Below are 27,521 nucleotides of genomic sequence, written 5' to 3' on the forward strand. Positions count from 1 at the left end.
TGTATATTATAAAGCATGCAGAAAAATACACATCTTAGCAGGAGGGAATGAAATAAAAATTAACACAGGCAGAAGCTCAATTACACTCCCGTGGACGGTCTTGTGTACTCTCCTTAGAGAGCACTCCTCGCTTTGAAGTCCACTGGCACTAAAGCACTGGTCACTGACATCTGGGTAGGAAGAGAGTGATTTCATACGGGCATCTTGTCTTGCTATGCTCCACGGTCCTGTGAGTTAGAGGGTGAAGGGGCTCTTGTCTACGCCATTTTCAGACGAGGAATCAGCCTGATAAGGATGAAATGAGCTGCCCAAGGTACCTACGGAAGCGAGACACATATCAGGTTTTCTTCTTCTGAAAGTATCATTATAATAATTCTTTTTTTTAAAAGTGTTTTTGAATCAGAACTTAAATTCTCAAGACTGTAAAGAAAGTAAGAAGCACGAAGATATTGACACAGATTGGTGTAAGCACTGTTTCATCTTCTTGGCTTTCAACATTTATTAAACATTAATGTTTAAAATTCATGTTTTACAACTCAAAATATACACAAATAACTTGTTTGTGAAAATGATCTCATCCATCAAAAGTAAACCCCCTTTGACTATCATCCAACGTGTATGTCCAATGTGGCCAAATACAAGACAACCTTGAACAGGAGGAAGTCTGCATTTTTCTGATGAGAATATGCAAAAAAAGTTGTTTGGCTAATTTGAAATATGTTTATGAACACTTCAATACAAAATTCGTGTCTATTTGTCACAGCTTATTATGATACATATTAAAAATATTTTTTAAAATATCAGCTTGGAATTTTTCCACTGTAAGTTTTCAAGAAATAATTTTATCCAGACTCTTCACTTGCATCTTCAGAATTACAGAACTCACAAGCCATCATGCATCACCTTCACATCTAAGTGGTTTCTAAGTGAGATACAACATTACTTGAATCTATAAATGATGTGGCCACTGGAAGTTGTATCCTCTTAAATAAGCATCCTGGTATAACATAAGGATTTTTTTCTTCTTCACGCAGTAGTATATCTACGATCTCCACATCATGACTACTTAATAGATTTTTAACATAAACTTCTCTAAAGTATAACACCTATGAAAAAGTGTATAAATCTTAAGTATATGGCTTGATGAATTTTCAAAGTGAACACATCCATGCAACAAGTACCTAGGTGAAGAGAACGTCACTAGTGCTCTAAAGGACCTTGCATGCGACTCTCTAATCACCTCTGCCTAGGGCCCCGCCCCTCCGCCTGCTATCGGTAACCCCATCCTGACTTCTAACATCATGGATGAGTTTTGCCTGGCTTGGATCCTTATATGAAATGGTTCAAAATGATTTATACAGTTTATATTTTGTATGTGATTCTTCCACTCAAGATTGTGTTTGAGACGTCCTCCGTGTTGCTGCATCTAGTTTTAGTGTGTTCATTAATGTGGACTATTCCACTGTATGAATACTCTGATTTTACCCATTCTTTTGTAGATGGGCATTTGGGTTGTTTCCAGATTTGGGCTATTAGGAGCAGTGTTGCTCTGAACATTCTCATGTAGGTTTTACATACACGTTTCTGTTGGGTAAACCTCGGGTGGAATCATTAGGAAGGGCCATATGTTCGATCTCAACAAACCCTGCCTGTTACACTTCCATTAGCAGGTCATCATACAGCCAGGCCAACACTTGGGATTTCTGTTGTCTTAACTTTAGCCATTCAGGTAGGTTTGTAGTGGCATTTTTTGTTTGCATTTCCCTGATCTTATGAAGTTAAGCACATTTTCATGTATTTATTAATCATACTTATGTCCTATTTTGTTAAGTACCTAATTGAATCTTTTGCCCATTTTTCTATTGGTTTATCTTTTTAAAAATGAATTTATGGAGTTCTTTATATATTCTAGATACAAGTTCTTTCAGATACCTATATTGTAAGCACCTCCACCCACTTCATGGCTTGCCGCTACTAGTAATGGTGGCTTTACTGTATCGTATTGTTTCTTAAAGGGATCTTAATGAGGGTTTTACATTTATAGTGATCCAGGAAATCTGTCAGTTCCTTTGCCTCCTTTTATATCTGATTCTGTCAGGTGACTTTTGGAAGCAAACAAAACTAGTATTAGGAGTTCATTTGTAGGTTATTTGTTGTTTATTATAAAGTCATTGAGATGGTTCCTTATTATGTGAGAGACTTTGAGAATTTTTTCTGGTGGGGGAAACATCTTACAGGTATATATGAGAATTCATACCTCCCCAGGTCAGTATTTGTGCCACATAAAAGCAAGTTAAAATTTATTGGCTCCCTATATATCCTCAATGGTCAATTCTGTATTGTAACTGAAGGCTTTTGTCTTTATTAATTATCATTTACTATATGTTAGCAATTATTTACTGAGTATTTAAATGTTTTTGCATTTACCCTGCAAAAAGGCAAAGCAACTCTTTTCTTATAATGATGTGCCAACTTGGCAAGGTAATAGTTCCCAGTTATTCAATTAAACACTAATCTAGGTGTTACTCTGAAGGGATTTTGCAGATATGATCAAAGTCCCTAATCAACTGAATTTAAATAAGGAAGATTATCCTGGATAATCTGGTGGGCCTTACTGTTAGAAGGCCTTAAAGCAAGACTGAATGAGGCTGAGAGAGAAGAAGTTCCACCTGTGGACAACAGCTTCGGCCCTGCCCATGGAGTCTCATCCTGCTTTTGAACTTCCCTTCCTGATGGCCTGTCTTGTGGATTTTGGACTGGCTTAGCCAGCCCTCACAATCACATAAGCCAAGTCCCTGTAAAAAATCTCTTAACGTACATATCTACTACTAGTTCTGTTTCTTTGGTTAAATCCTCAACTAATACAAAGATCATAGGATCACACAACTGTTTTTCTTTACAAAGGAATTACCAAGAACGTGCAAAAAATTTGTGAATTAAAAAATGTTTCTTGTTAGAGAACACAAGTCTGTTTAGACTTAGAACCATTTTGTGTGTAGCTCACTGTAGGGCTCAATCTTGACTACTGATATTTATTTTTATTGTTTAATATTTATTATTTATTTGGTCTTAGTTGCAGCACGCGGGATCTTCATTGCCGCGTGTGGGATCTTTTAGTTGTGGCACGTGGGCTCTAGTTCCCTGACCAGGGATGGAACCCGGCTCCCCTGTATTGGGAGCATGGAGTCTTAACCACTGGACCACCAGGGAAGTCCCTTGACTACTGATAATTTAAATAGTACTAATTAAAAAATTTTAGTATTGTCTAATTCACATTTACATAGTACTTATAACTTTAAGAACCTGATGTCTTCCTCAATTACCATGTAATACACATTCTTATTGAATGTTTAAAATGTGTAACTTTTGTGCTCTTTAACAGAAAAATATATTTCTTTTAAAACAACCAGGGGACTTCCCTGGCGGTCCAGTGATTAGGACACGGTGCTTTCACTGCTGAGGTCCCAGGTTCAATCCCTGGTCATCGGGAGTGTCCATTTAAGTTCTTAAAGGAACACACTTTGGTATTTACAAGTTCTTGGCGAGCTCATCAAGCTAAATTTCTGCATGTAACTAAAGGAAAATAGCTTCTACAGTAACATATGAACCAAGTTTCCTTATCTAATTTCAGATTGAATCTAGTATTTAATTCCTGTCTCTTGAGAGAGCTCCATAAACCAATGTCCACAAATCTATTTGACTCAACAGATAAGAAAAGAAATATCATTGATTGGGCTCCGGAAATATGACTTCTAATCTTAGTTCTCCCACAAATAACTGTGTAATGATGGGGAATTCATTTAACCTTTCTGACCCTACTTGCTTATTCAACAACTAACAAATAGTTATTCAATTCAATGACTACTAGAAGCCAAGTAGTTGCTAGACACTAGGTGTGTAACAATGAACAGGAAGAAGACAGTCCACGCCTTCAGAGGCTTAAAGTCTGGAAAGGTGAGGAGTTTAGGCTAAACTACCTTTAAACTCTCTGTTCCAGAGTTAGCATTTCATGATTTCAATGGGATTATATTCATATTCTGTGTCCTGAGGTCAACACAATAATGATTTCCAAATTACCTCGAAAAAACTGTGAAGTATTAAATATTTCCCATGTGAACAATGGTAAAGTAACTTTTTAAATCAGAAGGTTTGATATATTTATTCAGAGGGTGATTCAACTACAGAATGAAGCATTTTTAGCACTACAAAATCCAATGTTTTAAAATCTTTTTTCCTTGCCAGTCTGTTTATTACAATTTTATCATCCCGAAGAGATTCTCTTATCCGAAGTTTTTCAAGCATTCAGGTATTTTGCATGATGTCTGATGTGATCGGTAATAAAGGTTGCAATGAAGTAGTAGCTATGATCATAACCCTAGAAGACAAAATAGAGATAAGACATTTATCTACTATTCAGAAAAATCGATATTAGGGACATTAAATATATCTTGCATGTCACTTAATTTGCTTGTAAATAATCAAACTATCACAACATGTGGAAGGTTTATAATCAAAGTAAAGCTTATTACACTTGTACTTCAACATTTTCACTGAAAAAAGAGTAGTTGAAAAAAGTTTCAACTCACAAAAGCAATGCACCACCATCAATAAGGGAATGTTAAGATACAAAATAAGCACACATAAACAATACAGAGAAAGAACATGAAGAATGCCCAAATGCCCTATCACTGGGAAGTTAAACACAGCCATCATAAATCACGTTAAGAATTCGACCTCCTGCACGGTAAAAGCATATCGTATCTTTACCTGAGGAAAAAGGAATAATTCATTACACTCTGACATCCCTCAGCAATAAATCAAACTGGGTAAAAAGTCAGTAAACTTTTGAAAACTACCGTGAAGCAGAGAGAAAATGTGCCAAAGTAGATGAGTTGAAACAGATTTCTATCTGGTCAAATAAAATCATTGATAGGTAATCAATGGTAAATGGAGAGGCGATCCTTTCTCGGGGTGTCCTCTGAGCACAAAATAAATAGCTCTCAAAGGAAAAAGAAAAGAAAAATAGGGTGGGAAGAATCAGAGTGTTAAAAATCAGATAATTTTGGGGACAGCCCTTACCCTGCCAAAACACAATTAAAATACAAAATAGAATAATCTGAGAAAGATGAAAGTCTAAGATCGAGCGAATGGTCTCTGATGGGAGGAAAAAGGAATTTTTCTAAGCACTTAAGAAACAAAAAAACCTAATAAAAATATCACCTGGGTTTCAGGGAACAAGGTAAAGTGCCTAAGGTTTTGATGAATCAGTAAATGTTCTCTACCTCTTACTTGGCAGGGGTATGCAGTGCATATCTTGGGAACAGCAGTTAATTAAGAGTTCTAGTTTAAAATCATCAAAGTAACTTAAAAGCAATCTGTCTTCTATTTTCAGTGGCCCAACTGTGGAAGTGAATCTGATAGGAATGTTGTCAAAATTAAGGCTGAGCCTTGGAATTATTTGGTTTCACATCTCTCAACGATCAGACCAGTCCCAGTTAAATTAGTTAAATTTAGAGCTGAAGGACAGTTTCTTACATAAAGAAAGTTAAAGGAAAGCATTTTCCACCATGTAATTCTTGAGTTGTTAAGAGGTTACATATGCCCATGATTTTCAGGCCACAAAACCTGTGAAATATAGTACCCAGTACCTGCCATTTTTCACAGATGAGAAGACAGATCTGATTGAAAACGGGTGTAGATGCAAAAGGAAATCGATGCCTCGAAACACTTGTTAACAAAAATCCTAACGCGACTGAGTATGCTGTATTTTCATGTTTAGTCACACATATGTTCAGTGTGTTGCAATTTCAGGCACATAGTGGGTAGCCACCATTATTATTGTTATTATTTATTATTATTATTATTTTATCAGAGAAGTCCCAGAGTAAACCAAAGTGACAATTTTGAGCTCTCAGGGTGTACTGCAAGATAACAGTGTATTTCATCTAAAATACAAAGCAAATGTCCTTCCATAATGATATTTAACTGAAGGTCTACCTTCATGAGAAAATAGAAAATGCCTATCATGAGGGACCAAGAAAGATTTTTTAAAATGTCAACATAAAGGCAAGAGAATACATTTGAATTACTGCCATTCTGGTAGATATAAGACATTTATATAATTAGAGCTGACCCTGTCATTCTTGATTAGTTTCAACTTCTGCTGGTCAATATTATTAAATGGGGGTAGCTCCTTTCATCAAATTCTTTGAATTGGTTTGTATGTTAAGCAGCTTGTGTGACTACGTTCATTTAGTGACACTTGAAAGGGCCTTCCTTTCCTCTTCTACCTCACACTTGAAATGGAAAAATCCTTGGTAGCAAAACTCTCTTAGAGTATAAAAATAAACAAACTCATTCTTTTATTCTTTGCTCAATTCTCAAAAAAAGAAGCAGTGCTTCAGCAGCTATGATGAACATTTATTCTAACAGGCAGTATTTTCCTACATATTTTCCAGACCCAATTAGCAAAGCTCAGATATGAATTCCCGAGTTATGAAGTCTCTTCAGAGTACAAAGAAGAAGATGGCTGAAAGCTGCTCATTTGTTTATTCAATAAGCACTTCCTGAGAGTTTATGTGCCAGGTAATTGTGCTAAGCACGGGGATACAGATGAGTGAGAGAGCCCTGCACTTCTAGAATTCTGTGCCATGTTCGTACTCTTCTCTAACAGGCAGGCACAGAGGCCAAAACAACCTCTGAATCTTCAAAAAGGGCCTGAGACTTGAGAAGGTACTATAGCCTTGCTTCAATGTTGGTTTCTGGAAGTTTCCATTAGGTCTGAAACTGAAAATGTTTCTTCACTATATTACTTCAATAACTGATAATAAGACATACTAGGCCTTTCCTCTTCAGACTAAGACTTGATCTGTGTATATTAGCTATCAGAATTCTGCTACCTTGTGCATTTTCAATTTAGATTCACTGAAGTGAAAATAGAAAAAGAAAAATTATGAAGTATAATAAAAACCAAATAAATATCCCTATGGACTACACTTCCCCCTCAATTTTTTTTGACAGTTGATAGAAATGTAGATTGTGAGCATTTAACACCATTAAAAAGAGGAAAATGAATGAAGTTGGGTAAACCATGTACATGATTGCAATAATTTTTTTTCCCTCCCTAGATCACTTATTTATATTACCCACTACTATTTTCAGCTTATTTAATCCTTCACAGCTCCCATTTCATAAAGAAATACAGATAAACTGTACTTATAATCAAGTGCCCTCAGACCTGAGGTCATCTGAAGTCAACAGAAGTTGGCTTGAAAATCTGAAAAGTTGCTTCCCTGGAGCCAGTGCCCAGGTATGTCCATTCAGTTGCTCATTCAATTACAACAAACCTAAACATAATCTGCTTCAGACTGTGTAGTTCACTTTTAACCTGTCCATGCTGGAAGGAAAGTGAACTGAAAATTGTGCCTGAGCTAAAAATTGTGACTGATGATTTCAATACTTTCTCACTTTTTTTTTTTAAAGAATTGAATGCTTTGTACTGACTCTTCATTAAGTACAGACAACTACGTTTTTCAGTTGCTTGGGATATAGTCATTTTAGAAATAAGTTGATTTATTTTCTCCCCCCAAGAATTTCATCAGTGTTCTAACTCTGTTGTTTTTACAACAAACTCTAGAGTTTTTTCAGTCTTTGTTGGCAGGCTGAAACTTGGTTGTTGGTGGTAACAATGAAATTTCCTGGCATAGACGCGAGGGAAGCAGAAGAGGCAACACCACCAGTAGAGCCAAGAAGTTAACGTCATTTGGAAAAAACATGCTTTGTTACATCACTTATAGCAATAGTTAATATAGTTAAACATACTATTATAATCAAATTTCATAAGGTTGATTATTGATCTAAAACATGTAATTCTGATGATAAATGTTCAAATTAATCTAAAAAAATCTATTTCTATATGATGGATACCCACAAACAAGGTATACATAATGTATTGGTTTTGGACTTATTTTCCCACATGATATATGTATTGTTTCCATGTTAAAAATATCACGGAGATTAAAAAGACATCAGGGAAATTGCTAAGATCTGCTGCATGAGTTAGACAAGTAGCAGGTTATGCACAACTTCCCCTTATGTTAGCTCTAATTCCATCCCTTGGCTCCTCAGGAGTACTGCTTTGCCTTGCTTTGGAATGGTTAGACAGATAACAGGAGGATAGTATTTGCAATCAGACTACCTTGCTTCCAGGCCTGTTCCACCATAAACTAGCTGTGTGACCTTAGATAAGTAGGTTACTTTTCTGAGCTTGTCTCCTCATCTGTAAAACAGATGGCCAGGAGTCATGTATGAAAACCCATAGCAAATGTCATACTTAATGGTAAAATACTGAAAGCTTTTCCTCTAAGATCAGGAATAAGACAGGATGCCCACTTTTATCACTTCTATTCAAGATAGTACTGGTTCTAGCCACAGCAATTCGCAAGAAAAAGAAATAAAGGCATCCAAATTGGAAAGGAAGAGGTAAAATTATCTCTGTCCATAAATAACATGATCTTGTATGTAGAAAACCCTGAACTGTTAGAGCTAATAATTCAGCAAAAGTAGCAGGATAAAAAGTCAAACACAAAAATCAGTTGTATTTCTATATTCTAAAAATGAACAATCTGAAAAGAAAATTATGAAAACAACTTCATTTACAACAGCATCAGAAAGAATACAATACTTAGGAATTAACCAAGAAGATGAACTACTTGTACAATGAATAAATCACTGCTGAAAGAAATTAAAGAAGACACAATAAATGGAAACACATCCCATGCTCATGGTCTGTTAAGGTGTCAAGACTACCCAAAGCAATCTATAGATTCAATGCAATCCCTATCAAAATTCCAAAGGCAATTTTTGCAGCAACAGAAAAAACCATCCTAAAATTCATGTGGAATCTCAAGGGAGCCCAAATAGCCAAAACAATCTTGGAAAAAGAAGAAAAAAACCTGAGAACTCATGCTTCCAGATTTCAACATTTTCTACAAAGCTACAGTAATCAAAAAGTGTGGTAACTGGTATAAAGACAGACATATAGACCAATGGAATAGAATAGAGAGCCCATAAATAAACCCTGGAATATACGGTCAAATGATTTTTGACAAGAGTGTTAAGCCATTCAATGGTGAAAGGATAGTTTTTTCAACAAATGATGCTGGAATCCACATGCAAAAAAATGAAGTTGAATCCTTACCTAACACCATATACAAAAATTAACTCAAATTGGATTAAAGACTAAATGTAGGTCCTAAAGCTATAAAACTAACTATAAAACTCTTAGAAGAAAACATAGAACAAACACTTCATGACAATGGACTTGGCAGTGGTTTCTTGGATACGACACCAAAGGGACATGCAACAAAATAAAACATAGTCAAATTGGACTTCGTGAACATTAAAATATTTTGTGCATCAAGATACAACACCAACAGAGTAAAAAGGTAACCCACAGAATGGGAGAAAAATATCTGCAAATCATTTATCTGATAAGGGATTAGCATCCAGAATACATAAAGAACTCATAAAACTCAATACAAATAGCGTTCAATACAAAAAGCAACCCAATGGAAAAATGGGCAAAGGACTGGAATAGATATTTCTCCAAAGATATACAAATGGCCAGTAAGCATGGAAAGATGCTCAACATCAGTAATCATTAGGGAAATTTAAATCAAAACCACATTACCACCTCACAGCCACCGGGATGGCTACTATCCAGGAAGAAAAAAAGAAAAGAAAGAAAGAAAAAAGAGAAAAGACGTGTTGGGGAGGAGGTGCAGAAATTGGAACGCTTGTGCACTGCTGGTGGGACGGCAAAGTGGTGCAGCCGCTCTGGAGAACAGTAGGGAGGTCCCTCAAACAACTAAGAATAGAACTACCATATGACCCAGCAATCCCACTTCCGGGTATATAACCAAAAGAACTAAAAGCAGAATCCTGAGAGATATTTCTACACCCATGTTTATAGCAGCATTATTCATAATAGCTAAGACTTGGAAGCAACTTAAGTGGTCCACTGACAGACGAACGGATAAGCAAAATTTGGTATATGCATACAATGAAGAGCCTTAAAAAGGAAGGAAATTCTGGCACATGATACACGGATGAACCTTAAGAGGACTATGCTAAGTGAAATAAGCTAGTCACAAAAAGACAAATACTGTATGATTCCACTTATATGAGATCCTCAGAGTAGTAAGAGAGACAGAAAGTAACATGGTGGTTGCCAAGGGCTGAGGGCAGGGAGAAATGGGGAGTTGGTATTTAATGGGAACAGAGTTTCAATTTTACAAGATGAAAGGAATCGTGGAGATGAATGGTGGTGATAGCTGTATGACATTATGAATGTATTTAATACCACTGAAGTGTACACTTAAAAATAGTTAAGGTGGTAAATTTTATGTGGTATTGTGGTATTTTACCACCACAACAAAAAAAGTTGAAAAAAACCCAAAAAAACCCAAACAGGTGGATAGGCTAGGAATGGTCTCTCATCTGGTCATATAAGGCTAAAATGAGCTAATGCTGTGAAAACATTTTTGTAAACTGAAATATACCACATTACACATTGATCTAGATGTGAACACTTATCATCACAAGTATATGTTTTAGATCAATGTGCCTGACATATTACCCTTAAACATGAATAAAAATGTTTTAAAAAATCACAACCATGTACAATTTTCAGTGTTCACTTTTCACCCTGAAATAAAAATTTTGTTTTTATTATGTTCTGAAGCTTATGAATACATAATTTTAAAAAAATAAAGGTAGAATTTCTTTAATTATAGCTGTATTAGCATAGAGTTAGGTGAGTAGTGAATAGTCAAAAGTATTTTAGTCAAGGAAAATTTGCGAACCAATTGAAATTCAGTAATTATTCTTAAACAACTAGCAAGTAGCACAACAAATAGATTAGCATCTAACTCAAACAATATAAAGTGCGTGTGTGTGTGTGTGTGTGTGTGTGTGAGACAAATAATACACAGCTTCTGAGGCTAAGATGTGTACCTAAAGTGAAGAGTAATGAAGGTGGAAGCTTGTCCTTTTATTATACTGCAACAATAGCCACATGTGTCAAGAAAGATATACCCGATAATGTTGACAATTAAGTACTATTCAAGCGTTAAATTCGTGTTATTTACTGATTTTACAGTGGGACAGAAAATTGTAAATACTTTTCACTGTCAAAAGCTTTCCTATTTCTATGGAATTTGGTCTTAGATATCATTACCTTAATAGGAAGGCTTTCACTTTAAATGTCTTATTATAATTAAAAAATACCTTACTGGAGGCAGCTTTTCAAATTCTAAAATAAAATTAAGAAAGTACTATGGAATCTTGTTTTTTTAATAGTTAATTTAGAACATGCTAAGGTTTCCCAGTACTTGCCTCTTGTAATCTGAAAACAACAGGGATTTTCTTTTCTGTACAGGCAGCTATGAAGTTATCAGGTAGTAGCTGTCCATCTGAAAGGAACTGGTCATCTTTTCCTTGATCAATCAGTATATCCAGCTGAGTATCTGGGTAGGACTTCACAAGATGGGTAGCATCATAAGCCTATAAAAAGAGGAGAAATAATGAAAAATAAATTTGAAAGTGCCCAGAAAGATATTCTGCAGAATACCCTATAGTAGAACTGAATAGAAATTTAAAGTCATTTAAGGTCTAAGGCTGATTAAATTGAAAATATGCTTTTAAGTTGGCTTGTCTGGTTTTTATTTACAAGGCCTTCAGAATTCTATCCTCAATTACAGCTTCTTCCCTACTTTCAACCAGTCCTAGACCAAGGGCAAGAATTCTATATCTCAAGTATTCTTCATAGTACATAGCCTTTTTTCTTTCAAACCTTTAAGGTTTAATCACCTCTCAACTCCAAGAAAACCAATTTGTTTTCTTTGTAAGTCCTTTTACAAATTGACTATTTCTTCTAACTCCATTATCTTTTTCTATTTCCAAATATTCTCTATTTCAAATAAATAGTCTATTTTTTGTCCCTTCTTTTTGACTAATTCCAGACATAAATCTCTCTTTTGCTAGCTACTGAATGGCACCAAATATCTACTATCTCCAGGAACTTTCAGGAAGACTTGATTTTAACAATCTGAATCATATTAACAACTCAAATTTATTATGTGAGGAGCTGCCGCTAGTTACAAGTTTCTATTTTACATCCATCTTTAAATATTGATTATTCATGTATATTCACTAATGAGAACTTTTATGCATTGGTCAAGACACACAAAAACCAAAAGATTTCCCCTTCTAAAGTAGCATGCTTTTTAAGACTTGCTTTCTTTAATCTTAAAAGGAGAAAGTGGAAGGACACCTATAAAGTCCAACTAGTTCAAAGTTCCACGATTTCATAATTCTGCATGGCCTCCTTATTCCAAGAGTAAATTAAATGATAGCCTAAACACTGCATAATTAAAATAGTAAAATCTACTGCCATTTGGAGAAAAATGATACAGATTCCTTTATAGGGTACCTCTCCCCTACTTCTCCCAATCAGTTGGTCTTTTACTCAAAACTTCTATTAGACCATAAGGCCCCTGTGGACAGGAAAGGGTCATCACCTTCTTGACATAAGATCTCAAAACCCCACACAAACTCTGCACATGGTTAGGACTCAAAACACTGAGGCACAAGCATTGTCAATGCATTGTCCCCAAAGTAACTAATAGTAATAATTTTCAGCATTCTTCCAATATAATAAAAAGCTAAGCCTAAGCAAAACAAAACTCTAATGACTAAAAGATTAACCTTCCGATTTGTCAGAATTTCAATGACCAATCTTAAATAAAATAGGGGTCCATGTGTAAATGACTTTGAATAAACAGCAATAAGACAAACACGTTTTTTTTCCCACTCGATTTTCTACTTGCTAACGTGCACATGATGATGAGTTCATCTGCAAAATATTCAAACTCTTGGTGGAGTTTTCAAATAGCCCATTTCTGCACAAGAGCAAATCAGTCTCAGGAAAAAAGGGCCATTTTTATTTTCATTTAGAAGCCTCTGCTCCTATGCTTGAAAAAGCAATCTTACTGTTGGAAATATTCTCATAAATGTATATTACATACACAATATCTATTTTTAAGAGCTTTTAAGTCTAGAATTTAAAATCCAAATCTGAGAGATGCTAAACTTTGAAACAGCTACACAAAATAAAAAGCCAGGCCTCGTGGTTCTTATCATACAACTAAGCACACAGTTAATATGAGGTAAGTCTAAATTTAGTAATATGGGGTATTTTTTGTAATGTTAATTTAGAAAATAAACATATAAATTAATCATTAGCAGAAAAAAAATGTAGCCGCAGAATATCTGCCATAATTCAATGCATTGAAAAATTGTTCTCTGTTGTTGTTGTTATTGTTATATGTATACACTTTAGTTAATTATTTTTTGCTCTGGATCCTTAACTTGAGTAAGTTAAGAATGTAACGTCTGTAGTGTGTAGCTTTTTTAGCAAATTTGAAAACTTAAGAATGAGTATGAAGACCGCCATCCAGTACCTACCTCCCATTTACTTTGATCTGTTCCCAAATATCCACTAAAGGCTTTTTTGCCCCAAGGACAGAGCACTGGGTTGCAAATTGGAGCAAATGCTGACACAGACTTCAGAAACAAGCAAACAAACAAATTAAAAACAAGTTATATTTTGCTAAATTGAATATAAACAGGTATTTACAACTTGCTTAAAAACTCTGACTTGCCATGAAAATCCCTGTGAACAATTTTCCTTTTGCTATATTATGGGCTTAGATTATATGCCTCTCCAAGATACCACATCCTTTGTGTGTTCTATTAAAAGAGCTACATTTTCATTAAATAAGGCACAAATGAAAGTTTATGTTCAGCGTTTCTACTCATTTTTTCCACTTAAAACAGTGGAAAATCAAAGTCAACTTTACAAGAATATTCCCGGTAAAAGTAAATGATAACATACTGTCACAATAACATTAATCAATAATAACTTTTAGGGAAAAAAAGCCTAGAAAACTATAGTTTGAATAGAAGCAATGAAAATTGCTTTATAATACCTCTCATAGACCAATGAGAAACCACTGGGATAAAATTCCTATACTTCTGATTCTGTAGCATATATTGTGTGGTCAAATTTAATACTCTTTCCCCACAAACCCCTTGAAATTCCCAACACTAGAAAAGTTTAGTCCCAATACTGAAACAACAGTATCTTAACTTCAATCTTTGAAAGTTCCTAATATTATACTATTCAAGAGAAATATCTTGTCACTAGAAGCTTAGGTAATCTTACTTTGTATTTTCCAGGATTCTTCAAAGCACAAATCAGAGCTCCATGGCCTCCCATGGAGTGGCCAAAAATAGACATCCTTTTGGGATCCACTGGAAAATTGGTATTTATGAGTTGTGGAAGCTAGAGAGAATTTAATAGTGGGACAAGAGATATGACAGAAATAAGTTTAGACTTTTTCAAAGTCATCTAAAATAATCAATACTTCTATATTCACAGTCTTACAATGGTTTACACTAGTAAAGATTAAAAAAAAAAGTCAGCTAGACAATGATCATTAATATATCACTGGAGAATATATGTTACATCTTCCTTAGAAAGCAACTTTAAGAAGATAATGCAGAAAGAAACTTTAAAATGTTGTAAACTTTTGATCTAGTAATTTCACTTCCTGGAATCTCTTCTAAGGGAAAAGTCCTTATGGGTAAAAAATTATAAACAAAGATAATCAATGCAGTAATACGTATTATGGTAAAAAAATATATGTAAATATATAAATAGCCTCCATTAGAAAAAAGTAAATCACAGCATATGACAGAATACTATACAATTATTAAAATTATGTTACAAATAGATCAGAATATTAGAAAATATTTACTTTATACAACTAAAAAAAGAACAAGATAAAAATGTTTTACTATTATATGAAAACTAGTCATTAGAAAAAGTCTGGAATATACCAAAATATAGTTGTTGTTTGGGGTGACAGAATTATGGGTGATTAAAATTTTATATTATCATTTCTGAGTTTCTATGATGTGCACATTAACAATTAAAATCATAGAAAAATGCATAAACTGCACACAAATATTATTAATAGAAGCAATGCTTTACCACTTATCCTTTTTGATTTTAATCACTATGAAATATATCTGGATGAACCAACCAGCTGCCAGAAAATACAGCTTTTTCATATACTATTTTCTTTGTATAACCTGGGTAGTGTATACAGGTATCAATATAATTATTAAACTCTTTAAAATTGTACTTAGTGTTCATTTAAATTGCAGACAATAGGACTATAGTACTTGTAAACTTAGGAATTTTTACTAAGATAATAAATATGTGCCAAATAGATTCAACAATACCATATCCTAGTTTAAAATTCTCGGGATTGGAAGGACTTTGTGTCCAAAATCAAACTTTTGGCAGTCATCAATTCATCATTACACTGTAAATTAAATTACCTCCTCCGTTACATACGAGTACATTCTGTAGTTAGTTTTCCAAGGATCTTCAGTAGCATCCACATAAAATCCAGCACCAGTGCCGAAGTCCCAGGTCTCATCTTCTCCTTTAATATTGCAGCCACCTATGAAGGAAAAATCTTGTGGTTTCATCTACTCTGTAGTAATGGCCCATGTTTAATAACACACTTTAAAATGAACCTGAAATTTCACTTGCATTAGAGCTGTTCACCAAGTATCGTGGGCTCTCTGCGTTTTGGGGCACATACTTCCTTGCCCCCTTGAGTGGGGTCACGTGACTAGTTCTAGCCAATGAGGCAAGAGAGGGAATGGCCCTCCAGGCTGGGGTATTCACTGGCTTTCTTCACTGATGAAGCTCCCTCCTATGTATTCTGAACATATCCTTCCTCACTCTGTTTTACCTGTCAAAGGGCTTATACTCTCTTTTTATCTTTCAGAAATGTGTTAAGATTCCTTCTCTGATGACCCTCCTCATTACCAACACTTCTTTACTTCTCTGTACCACTGTGACCTTAGAAGGGAAGGGGAACAAATGCTTGTGCTCAATTCACTATTTTGAACTGAAGATGTCTCCTTATGTACTTTGGAATCATTCCATCACGTTTCCCCTATTTACCCATCCCCCAATGGGATTTTCTTATATTCTATTTTAACTAATTACGTTTTATTTTATATCCTTGCATACAGTTAAAAAGCCAACCACTGGGATTTTGAATAAAATTATAGTGATACGTAATTTGATGGAAATGACCTCTTCATAATAGTCAGTCTACCCATCCAGGAACATGGCATTCTTCCACTTAAAACAGTTAGGAAATTTTACGTTTTTTTTTAAAAATAAATCTTCATACTTTAAAAGTTTATTCCAAGGCATTTTATATTTTTGATGCTCTTCTGAATTAAACATTTTATTACATTTCCTGTGACACGTCTTACTTTTACATAATATGGATTGTGAAAGGAAATGCATTACTTCCAAGGCCAGCCATTCAACTTCCAGATAGTTTTAGCTATCATTTAAATTCCATTTCCTGACCCTTCTAGGGTCCCAAAACAAGTTTCAACTATCTGATGGATTGAATTCTCAAATATTTGATATTCTCATTTCTCTAATGTAAACATTATAATCATTTATATTAAAACTAATACTTGTTTAACTGTATGACTATTTGATGACTAACAGAAATGAGAAAAGATAATTACCACGTGACAAGGCAGTTTACCCAAGGAATAAAAATAATTATTTCCTATGCACTGTAGGTTATTTTGGCACTAGTGCCAATATGATACATTATTAACTGAGTTGCTCAGTCTCTGTTTTAAAGTGTCTTAGTGTCTTAATCTGTAAAATGGGAATAGCAAAACTGTCCCCTCTCATAAGAGTGACGTTATGAGTAAAATTCAGTGAGGAAAATGTACAGCATGGTATTTTAGAGTCATGATGTTGCTTGAAAGATTAATAAATAGCAAAAATATGAAATGAATTGTGTATATATTATAACTTAAATCTTAAAGATTTATATTTTTACAAAGGACCTCTGGAACAAGAACACTTACGAGGGCTGGTATCTGGAGCAATGATGACAAGGCCATGTTCCGAGGCAGCTTGATGGTAACCAGATTTTGATATAAAATTTTGTTCTGTGCAAGTTAAACCTAAAGATCAAAAATATTGTTATCTCATGATATGCTGTGACCTGTGAACGGTTTATAAGCTTTAATCTTCTTATAACACAGGAAAACAAGCTCACTTATTAAAAAGTTTTTTGTTTGTTTTAAGAAATAATGCTGAAAAAGACACTAAAGTTTCCCTTCTCATAAAATATGTAACAGTATTAATCCAAGAACTGTCTTAGGTTAAATGCTCCCATAGCTGTCCTTTGAAAGTCACTCACTAAAATTTCAATTACTGAAATTCTTTGGACCAGGTGTGTTTGGGAATTTAGAATTACTCAAACTGTAGAATGCCAATATGGTGCATAAAACAAATGTTATTACAACCCTAATGGTGTGTTATTCTTTTAACAAGAGATATGACTGCAGTAGCTCTCACCAGAAACAAAATGTAAAAAGAACAGGAGAAAAGAATGAATACAGCTTTGGACCATGAATCAGAAAACTTGTTCACTCTTTTATGTGATCCTGGGTAATATATAATTTCCCTGGTACTATAGAATAGTTTCCTATTCTACAGGTTACATGATTTCTAAGAGCATCTTTAGCTACACAATACTATGTTTCTAAAACAAACATGTAATTTATTGTTGCTTTTGGCAATACCATGCTCTTCTAGCAAAATTGGTTTGCTTTTTCCAATCAAAGAAATTAGTTGTTGAGTTAAAACTAGATAGGCACATCAGAAAGTCTACAAACAATAAATGCTGGAGAGGGTGTGGAGAAAAGGGAACCCTCTTGCACTGTTAGTGGGAATGTAAATTGATACAGCCACTATAGCACAGTATGGAGGTTCCTTAAAAAACTAAAATTAGAACTACCATACGACCCAGCAATCCCACTACTGGGCATATACCCAGAGAAAACCATAATTCATAAAGAGTCATGTACCACAATGTTCATTGCAGCACTATTTACAATAGTCAGGACATGGAAGCAACCTAAGTGTCCATCAACAGATGAATGGATAAAGAAGATGTGGCACATATACACAACAGAATATTACTCAGTCATAAAAAGAAACGAAATTGAGTTATTTGTAGTGAGGTGGATGGACCTAGAGTCTGTCATACAGAGTGAAGTAAGTCAGAAAGAGAAAAACAAATACCGTATGCTAACACATATATATGGAATCTAAAAAAAAAAAAAAAGAATGGTTCTGAAGAACCCAGGGCAGGACAGGAATAAAGACGCAGACATAGAGAATGGACTTGAGGACACGGGGAGGGGGAAGGGTAAGCTGGGACGAAGTGAGAGAGTGGCACTGACATATATACACTACCAAATGTAAAATAGATAGCTAGTGGGAAGCAGCCGCATAGCACAGGGAGATCTGCTCGGTGCTTTGTGACCACCTAGAGGGGTGGGATAGGGAGGGTGGGAGGGAGACGCAAGAGGGAGGGGATATGGGGATATATGTATACATATAGCTGACTCACTTTGTGATACAGCAGAAACTAACACACCATTGTAAAGCAATTATACTCCAATAAAGATGTTAAAAAAAAAAACTAGGTAGGCACTTAATTTTTACCTTTTAAAATGAAATATTCTCATTTTTAAAGACTGGTATTTGGGGCATATCCTTGAGGAAACATACATAAGGGAGGATTTAAATCAAAGTTATAAGAAGCAATTTTAAAGAAACAAAAATAGAACGCTATGACATAATTTGGTTTCTATGAGTCTCTTATAAAGTTTGCTTCTAAAGATGAAGTGCCAACATCTTGTGAAAGAAAAGTTAGCACAGAGGTTCAAAATTACTCTCTCACAATCCATTCAAGAATCTTTAACATTCACCTCTGATTTAGAAGCATTAGTATTCTTTTGTGATGTTCCAGATTGTAGCCAGAGAAGGTGAGTCCAATTAAAATATTTCAGAGAACACTGTAAGAAGTTACTTGGCTGTGGTTTCTAATTAGCATATCACAGGTGTCCTGGTTTTACCTAATACTGTTCTATTTGAGTGGTAAAGTCTCTAAGAAAACGCTTGAGTAGGTACAAAGTAAATAACTTTTCTAAGCTCTTGTCACTGAGTCTAGAACTTTATATTCTCTGCTGAATTACTTGGTCTAATTGAAAAAGAAGTATAACAAATGTAATTCAGTAGGTCTGAAATTATTCTCAGGATAAAGTAAGAGTAGACTGTGACAGGCTCCTAAAGTCTTTTATAAATGGTTCAGAAAGCACACCAATAAGTAAAGATTAAAGAATAAGATAAGCTAGTTAAAAAGAAAAAGAAACTCCTTTATAAAACTCAAATGCATAACACTTACCAGACAGCCAATATAGTGCAGGGCATTTTCCAGTTTCTGCCTTTGGTGGTAAATAGATAGCAAATTTCATTTTGCATTTCAGTTCAACACTGTAATTTTAACAGTCACAAAAAAAAAAAAAAAAAAATCAGTTGCCCCCCCATCAGTCAAGACAGAAACATAAAATAAGTGATTTAATGTCCAAAATAAGTGATTCCACCAACATTTAAGGAATATACCACAGCCCTTAAAGAAAGAATGAGGCCAATTTAGCATACTGATCTATTGATATTAACCAAACTGAGCCTAGGCTGTGCATGGTACACCGTCATTTTGAGCAGGCTGAATTAAAAGAATAAATGTAACATCCTCAATGTAGCACTAAAATTATTAAAAGAAAAATTGTTTCTAAAGAGATATATGAAATAATAAATCAGCTTTTATAAAAAATGAATTCTAAAGCTCTTAAACTACATGTTTGTTCATGGGCACTGAAATGCATCACATCCTGAATTTGCTTTTTATCACTAAGAGTTTATTACCATCACCAATATCAAAGCTAGATAAGATAAAGCTGATAAAAATCACAGGTTTTTTTTTACAGGTAAACAGTAATTCATGCAACAGTTATCTTTCATGGGCTTAAAGAATCAAATAGACGGAAGCAGAATTAGAGATATCTAAAATTGTATCTTCTTAGTAGTTACCTGTCATGTTCAAAAACTTTCTGCATTCCCCCAAAGCACTTGTTGCTGGAAATCTGTTTCAATGCCATTCTTCTCCTATTAGTGAAGATTAATCTCATTAATTTCTAGAGAATCAGTTCCTAAAAAATTTGAAACAAAACTAACTGTTTTTGGGATAAATTATCTAAACATGCAACTGTCTGCCACCCTGAATTTTTTTCACATGCTAATTTCCTCTCATAAATAATATGAAACTGACTAATTTTGATACATACACTTACACTTGGTACTCACTTTAGGAAACTTTAGTACTTTGGAATGTCAGTACTAATTTATTAACAAGCTTTTTTGTCTGTATGACTGTGGACTGCCCCAAATTCTTTTTATTTTTATTTAATTTATTTTTTTGGCTGTGCCGCGTGGCATGTGGGATCTTAGTTCCCCGACGAGGGATCAAACCCATGCCCCTTGCAATGGATGCGCAGAGTCTTAACCACTGGACTGCCAGGGAAGTCCCTTTCCTTTTTACTTTTTTCCAAATTCTTTTCAGAAAGAGGCAGAATATGAATAAGTTATTAACTTTAGCTTAGATTAAAAATTGTTAATAGTTTACCTGTTAACTGTAACAAAGGAGGCAATGGTATGACATTATGGTTGATATTAAAATGGGAGGAAAATGGTGTAACAATAATGATTTTGATAATAATGACAGGTAACATTTACTGAACACAGTGTCACAGGCACTTTCCTACATGTTGAACGAGATCAAATTACTCATCCTAGGAGTGTTTCAGAGAAAGTGATATACAATTTTCAGATCAACATTTCTCCTTTTAAAACAAACCAGCAAGTAAAACAAAAGCCTCTCCTGAGTGAATTAAAAGTACAGTTTGTCATGGGGAAATTTTGAAGTTTGGTAATTCTTTTCTCTCCAACACATCTTTAAAGTTTTCATAAATAATTTTAAACTTAAATGTTAAAATACCACACGTTATTAATTTTTAATAATAAATACCAAAAAAACTGGAACACCATCTTTATGGTAAATACCTGTTGAGCAAAGAGAAACCAGACTGATTCTGATTTGTATCTCTCGAGGAAGGACTCCCTTCCCCTCCTTATTACAAATCACTAAATCATACACACTAAATAAAAAATCCTCAGATACCAGGAACAGGTATTATCTCTCTGGTGGTCTTCTCAGTGAAATGTTCTACTGTACGCTGATCAGTTGTGCTGTTAAGGTTACTCTAAAAAGATATGTAGCAATAATCTTAGAAAGCTTATTTTGGAAACGTCTTTGCAAAATTCTAAATAAGATTAGTTTCAATCCTACGTTTAAGTAATCTCCTCAATAAATCCAAATACTGAGCTTTGCATTGGAAACCTGGGATGTGAACCAGAAAGTCTGACATCAGAGCCCCTACTCTCCTGCTATGCTTTCCTGCCTCCTGAGAGGGTTTTTAAATACTCATAAAAAATTTTTTTTTCAGAAAAGATTGACTAATTTTATAGCATTAGGGTATTACAATTATACACAGAGGTGGAATTACCTTCTATTCACAGGTTTATGCTTTTAACCTTTAAAAGACCAATTTTTAAACTGCCCACAAAATGTTATTAATTATTGAATATTAACTTCAGCTATTCTTGTTTATGACACTATCTTACATAATGAATTAACAGAGACAGATGTATACTTTTCAAATATATACACATGAGACCAAGGAATAAAATTTACCTGAATTATTCTTAAAGGAAATCCTATTTTTTTAGATCTAGCAGGGACTATGTCTGCTTTCCCCAAACATGGCACACTGAGCATATATCTAGTACGGGAGAGGTACCTAATAATTATTTGTTGAATTAAGGAATAAATTTTTAACTTCTAACTACCAATTATGTGAAAGTTTTTAAAATTAGCTTATTCTTTACCTCCATTGTTTTTATACTTTGTTATTCATCTATTTTGGTAATCCGTAACTAGTCTATTTCTTCTGCTCTTTGAATGTTCTTCATTAAAATTCAAAATCAAACACTTTCCATTGGGCCAGAGAAACAAAGTTAAAATACTGTTTTTTAAATAGGTAGAATGAATTAATAAAAATAAAATCAAAGCTTTTAAAGTTTTTTTTTTCCCCCCTAACTACCCATTTTAGAAACTATCTTCAATTGTCAATTAAGAAAGTTAGGCTCAATAAAAAATAAGACATAAGCTAAGAACTAGATATGATATACTATGATATATGAAATGATATACTTAGGTGACTACATTTTTCACTAAAATTTTTCTATGTGAAAAACAGCATATTTTAAACCAAGTTATTAGATTTTTCATTCAACTTCCAAAGTAATACATAAAAATAAAACTTTAATGTACCTGTCCAATTGCTACTTGCTTTTTTATCTGCACCAAAGGGTAGATGATCCTGAAACAAAGATCAAATGGTGTATAAATGGGACATACTTTTCACAACAAAGGTTATACAGACATGTATAGTACACTACACATTCTCAACGGAGACGTTTTCCTCTTGTGAGGTAGATGACTATCTACTCTGGGTATGGCAGTGTCAAAAGGCCAGCTGATGGAACAGCTCCATTGCTTTACCTCGGCCCATAATCTAAGTACCTTAACACCTATTTTGCCACAAGGCCTTGTGTTTGGTTAAAAACTTTTCCTGGAATAAGAAGTTTTTTTTTTTCTTTTAAATAAATAGAAAAAGTTTTAGATTGTAATTTGAAAGTACGAGATATAGTCAACTGCTGAGTGAAGAAAACAGGAGTGGAGACTAGAAAAGTAGAGAAAGATAAAAAGAAGCCTAGACTCATCAGCTAAGAGTTGTAGGTCAAACTTGTAATGCAGGGAGGATAAAGAAGGGAAGAGATGAAGGCTTAAGGACTTCTGGGCTGACTGGCTAGAAAGGATGAACTGGTGAGAAAACTGACTGGGCTTATGAATGATGGTGAAGTTACTGATACACAGAAATAAACAAACAAATAAATAGAAATGTACGTAGTAGTGTGCACCAAATGACACCAAATGTGTCATTTGTCTGACACGTTTCATTTCGGTTCTAGAACAGATTTTGGGGGAGAAATGAAGTTACAGAGTAGAATAGAATAATAATAAACACCCTCCCCCAAGAAAAACCAAAAACAAAGGCAAAAAAAATTTCACAGTGCCAGTCTTCCTAGAAAGTCAATGAAATGTACATCAATATTCTTCAGAGAACAAAGTTTCTCTCAGTGCATGGTACATGGAAAGCCAATGAGGTAAAAAGTATTAAAGTCATCTTTATTCACAAAGCATCCATTCCCCCAAAAGGCTAAACTGTCAAATCTTACTTTTCTTCCCTTTACTTATTGAAGTGTTATTTATCTCCAGAAATCTGTGTTCTTTGTATTTCACCCATTCTTTCCTTCTTCCCATGAGCCTCAAAAGTTTTCTATCTATCTCTACCTGGGTTTTTGTTCTCATTCTCTCATGGACTTTGATCCATTTCTCCATCTGCAATGTGTCCCACCCCACTGGCTCTCAATGACCTACACAGGTCTTCCCAACATCACCCGATTATGGAACTGCTGACCGTCACTTCTTTGTTCAAATCCTCTCCTCAGTGAAAAAACAGGATTCCATTCCCTAAGTTTCTGCTCTATTTTTGCATTGAAACAATGTAAATCTGCCTCTCTTGATTCAATCATTCTCAGGCATTGGTGCCAGAATTTAAATTTCTTGCTGGACCCTTCTCACAGGATGTGCCACAGGCTAGTAAAACTCAATGCATCTAAAGTTAAGCTTCTGGCTCCTACCTTCAAACCAAGTGTTTCTATTCCTTTTTTCGCTTCTCTTTTCATCTATGCCTGTCTTGCCCAACCTACATTTGAAATGTCTTAAAGTTACCCCGTCTCTGAATTCCCACTGCCACCATCCTAATTATACGCAAGAAATTAAATTTTCCTTCCTACTTTGTTTCCTTCTTGTATGTCTCACTAAAATCAATCCTGCATGGAGGCCTAAGGCTTAATCCATTTAACTTACTGCTCAATGGATCCCTATACACAACACATCTTCAGGCCTAACATGGTCTACTTGGAATTATTAGTCATTTAAATTTATTTTTAATTTTATTTTAAATATTGTGATAAAAAACACATAACATAAACTTTACTGTCTTAACCATTTTTAAGTGTATAGTTCAGTAGTGTTAAGCACATTGTCAATTTTAAAACATGGTTAGCTTGCCCACATTAACTAGCAGATGAAAAATGCTTGCCCACTTCCAGGATGTTGCTACAGGTGTCCAGAACTAATCCCACTCTGCTGTCAGGGCAGAAGTTGAAAACCAGTAAGTCACTGAAATGGAAGATAGTGTCAGTAATTATGTGATTTTTTTAAAAGCTTGATGCCATTAAAACTTCACCAAATTGAAACTATGAACTGACAAAAAGGATGAACAGAACTCCATATATACTTTGGTCACATTATTAACTGTGTACTATGCATAATCGCTTTTCCTTCATAAAAATTCACATGGCTTGCCCACAGATGAATTTTTAATCCACCCTGGGGAAAAACATAGCATCCATGAACTCCAAGCACCTTAAATTAGCTCTCAAAATTGTCTTCAATGGTCCCACAGTATTTGTCTGGCCTTGTTTTCTGCTATCTTAATTTAGTCAAACTCAATTATGTATAATTCTAGCATAGCCCGGATGTTTCTACTGGGTGCCATGGTACAATGGTTTTAGAGCAGGTTGTGGAGCCAGACCCTCCAGGTTCAAATTCTGGCTTCACCACGTACTATTACACGGTAGTTCTTTGGTAGTGGTACTGACTTCGGGCAAACTACGTCATCTTTCTATGCCTCATTTCCCCATCTGTAAAGTAAGGATATTAATAGGATCAGTTTGATAGGGTTGTTCCCGGGACTGAGTTAATTCACCTACTTCGAACACTGCTGGCCATGATACGCACACAAATGTTAGCTATTATTATTCCTGCAACCTCGAATGCCCCCTCCAAGGTCCGCGCAAATGCCATCGCCCTGACGACCCAGTCACAGACAACCTCCAGACCCCTACACACTGACAGCGCATTTACAAATACGATCAGCCTTCCAAAGTGCTTGCAAGCGTGTGCGGAGAAGCGGGATCCCCAGGCGCCCGTGGAGGCTGCGAACGCTTTGGGGTCTGTTTCCTCCATGACCGAGGTACCCATCCACCTGACGCAGGAACAGCTACGCAAACGTAGTGGGGTACTTGATAAACCGGCAGATGCCCTCAGAGAGCGCACGCCCGAGCGCCCCGGGTTACACATTCTTGGAAGCTCAGTGAGGAAAAGGGATTCGGGAAGAGGCGCCGAGCCTCGGGACAAAGTCCTCGGCTCAGCGCCCCTCCCTCGGCCTCCTGCCACCGCTCGTCGCGCTCTGGGCCCGGGGCCGCGTTCTTCGCGATCGCACCCATGCGACTCGCCGCAGGCCTCAGCGTGAGCCCCGACCGGGCCCCGCCGTGTCACCGGGGCAGCACGAGACCCAGACGGGCCGAGGACATCTGGGCCTCTATCCAGACCTAGTCTTACCTCGGGCCGCGTAGGGAAGAGGAGCAGCAGCCGCAAGGGAAAGGCGGGGCCTCAACATGACCGCCGGGGCCACCGTCTCGGCCCCTCCCCTCTAGGGTCCGCCCCCCGAGACCCGCCCACTCCGGGATCCTAACTCCCGGGACCCTTCTCCTCAGCCCCGCCCTTCATAGGCCCCGCCCCCACAGGCCCCGCCCCCTCCCTCTCCTCTCCCTTCCCCGCAGCGCCTTGTGGGCGGCTCCTCCTTTTCCTGACGCGAGTCCTACGTCAAGGAGTCGCCAGCCGCGTTGGCCCAGACTCTTACCAGCGGGCGCAGGATAAGGCCCATCCTTGAATGAACGTGAGCTCTGGCCCCGCTTAACTCGTGGAATATGTTTCCACGTAGCCTTTTGAAGTTATTTAGAAACCAGGACATAATTTCAAATCCCCTCCCCCCCGCCTCCCCAGTCTTTCCAGTTCACCTACTTGGTAGCTGGAGTGAAATAGGAGCCATTTAAAAATCTCCTGTGCTGGAAACATAGTAGAAGCTTCCCCAGTGTCCTCTTTTCTCCCTTCTCTCAATGTTAGTTGAATTGAGCAATACAGTTGTTGGTTGCTGACTTACAACAAATGCTTGCCCTTTTGCTTCCGTTGCTTGATTTAACGAAATTGTGAGTGTACTTTGCCTGTTGAGAAAATTAAACATGATTACAAAAAAAAAAATGTTTTTTAACCGACAGCTAGATAGACATATTGTAAATGACATCTTCTGAAAGACAAGGCTGGTTTTGTGGGCATGCAACCTGTCCAGTGGAACAGGACCTCGGAAGGACTCTGAGGTCCTAGTTTCTTTCCTATGCCGCATCGTTAATAAATTCTGAAAGGGCCCACATATTTCCGTTTTGCACTGGGCCCTGCAAATGACGTGGCCGATCTTCTGAAAGGAGTGGTAGGTGAAGTGACCTCTATTGGAACCGATGTTATAAACATAGATGCCACTCAGGAGACTACCTGTCAGCATTTGTCCCCGTGGCCCAGGCCCATTTGGCCATAGTGACCTATGGACTGAACTAATCTTTGGAGCTGTGGATCGACTGGAATTCGGGCTGAAGATAGTATTTATTTAATCAAAATAATATTTTTATTCTGAGGAAGCATTGAAATGAAAAATTCATTTTACTTTATACTATTTTTTAAAATTAATTATTTAAAAAAATTTAATTTATTTTATTTATTTTTGGCTGCATTGGGTCTTTGTTGCTGCCTATGGGCTTTCTCTAGTTGCGGCGATACGGGGCTACTCTTCCTTGTGGTGCGCTGTTTTTTAATACAAATCACTGAAAACGGAATTTTCTTCAAACTGAGTTTCACAACTAAAATAGAATACCCAAGTTTGCAAGTTACTTAGAACTGATAGGAAATATTTGGAGAAACTTAAAGGGGATTTATTTAATAAATTGAGTGCTGTGGGGTGCAGACTAGCCTAAGAACTGTGAGACGAAGTCTTCTACTGAAACGTTCTTGTGTTGATACAGTGTGATGATAACCAGAAGTAAAATTTAAAATTTATTTTACCCAACATAAATACAATTATAATATATAGCTCCAATAAATTTCTGTTTCTTCTTTAATATTATATATATAATTTTGTAATATATAATTTGAAAAGATATAAGTATGCGCCCCCCCATATTCATTGCAACATTATTTACAATAGACAAGACATAGGAACATCCTAAGTGTCCATCGATGGATGAATGGATGAAAAAATGTGAGATTTTATGTATATGTGCACAATATTATTTATTATTTAGCCTTAAGAAAGAAGAAAATCTTGCCATTTGTTACAAGATGAAT

General features: G+C 35.8%; 1 protein-coding gene across 2 annotated transcripts; it reads right to left on the reverse strand.

Annotated features, from left to right (window-relative positions):
• Positions 1–4,132: 4,132 nt before the first annotated feature.
• On the reverse strand, positions 4,133–25,780 carry ESD (esterase D). Of its 2 annotated transcripts, none has more exons than XM_061170858.1 (10): positions 25,689–25,780; positions 22,488–22,536; positions 20,129–20,203; positions 19,443–19,531; positions 17,050–17,148; positions 15,472–15,596; positions 14,288–14,407; positions 13,528–13,626; positions 11,398–11,565; positions 4,133–4,375 (listed from the first exon to the last, which is right to left on the reverse strand). In XM_061170858.1, the coding sequence occupies exons 3-10, from the start codon at positions 20,194–20,196 to the stop codon at positions 4,295–4,297; spliced, it is 849 nt and encodes a 282-aa protein (XP_061026841.1). In that variant the 5' UTR covers positions 20,197–20,203; positions 22,488–22,536; positions 25,689–25,780; the 3' UTR covers positions 4,133–4,294. The 2 variants fall into 2 exon arrangements, with proteins under 2 accessions (XP_061026841.1, XP_061026842.1); XM_061170859.1 differs by lacking the exon at positions 25,689–25,780 and adding an exon at positions 24,389–24,431.
• Between the last annotated feature and the right edge of the window lie 1,741 nt (positions 25,781–27,521).

This window comes from Eubalaena glacialis, chromosome 16 (genome assembly GCF_028564815.1).
Source record: "Eubalaena glacialis isolate mEubGla1 chromosome 16, mEubGla1.1.hap2.+ XY, whole genome shotgun sequence".
Lineage (NCBI taxonomy): Eukaryota > Metazoa > Chordata > Mammalia > Artiodactyla > Balaenidae > Eubalaena > Eubalaena glacialis.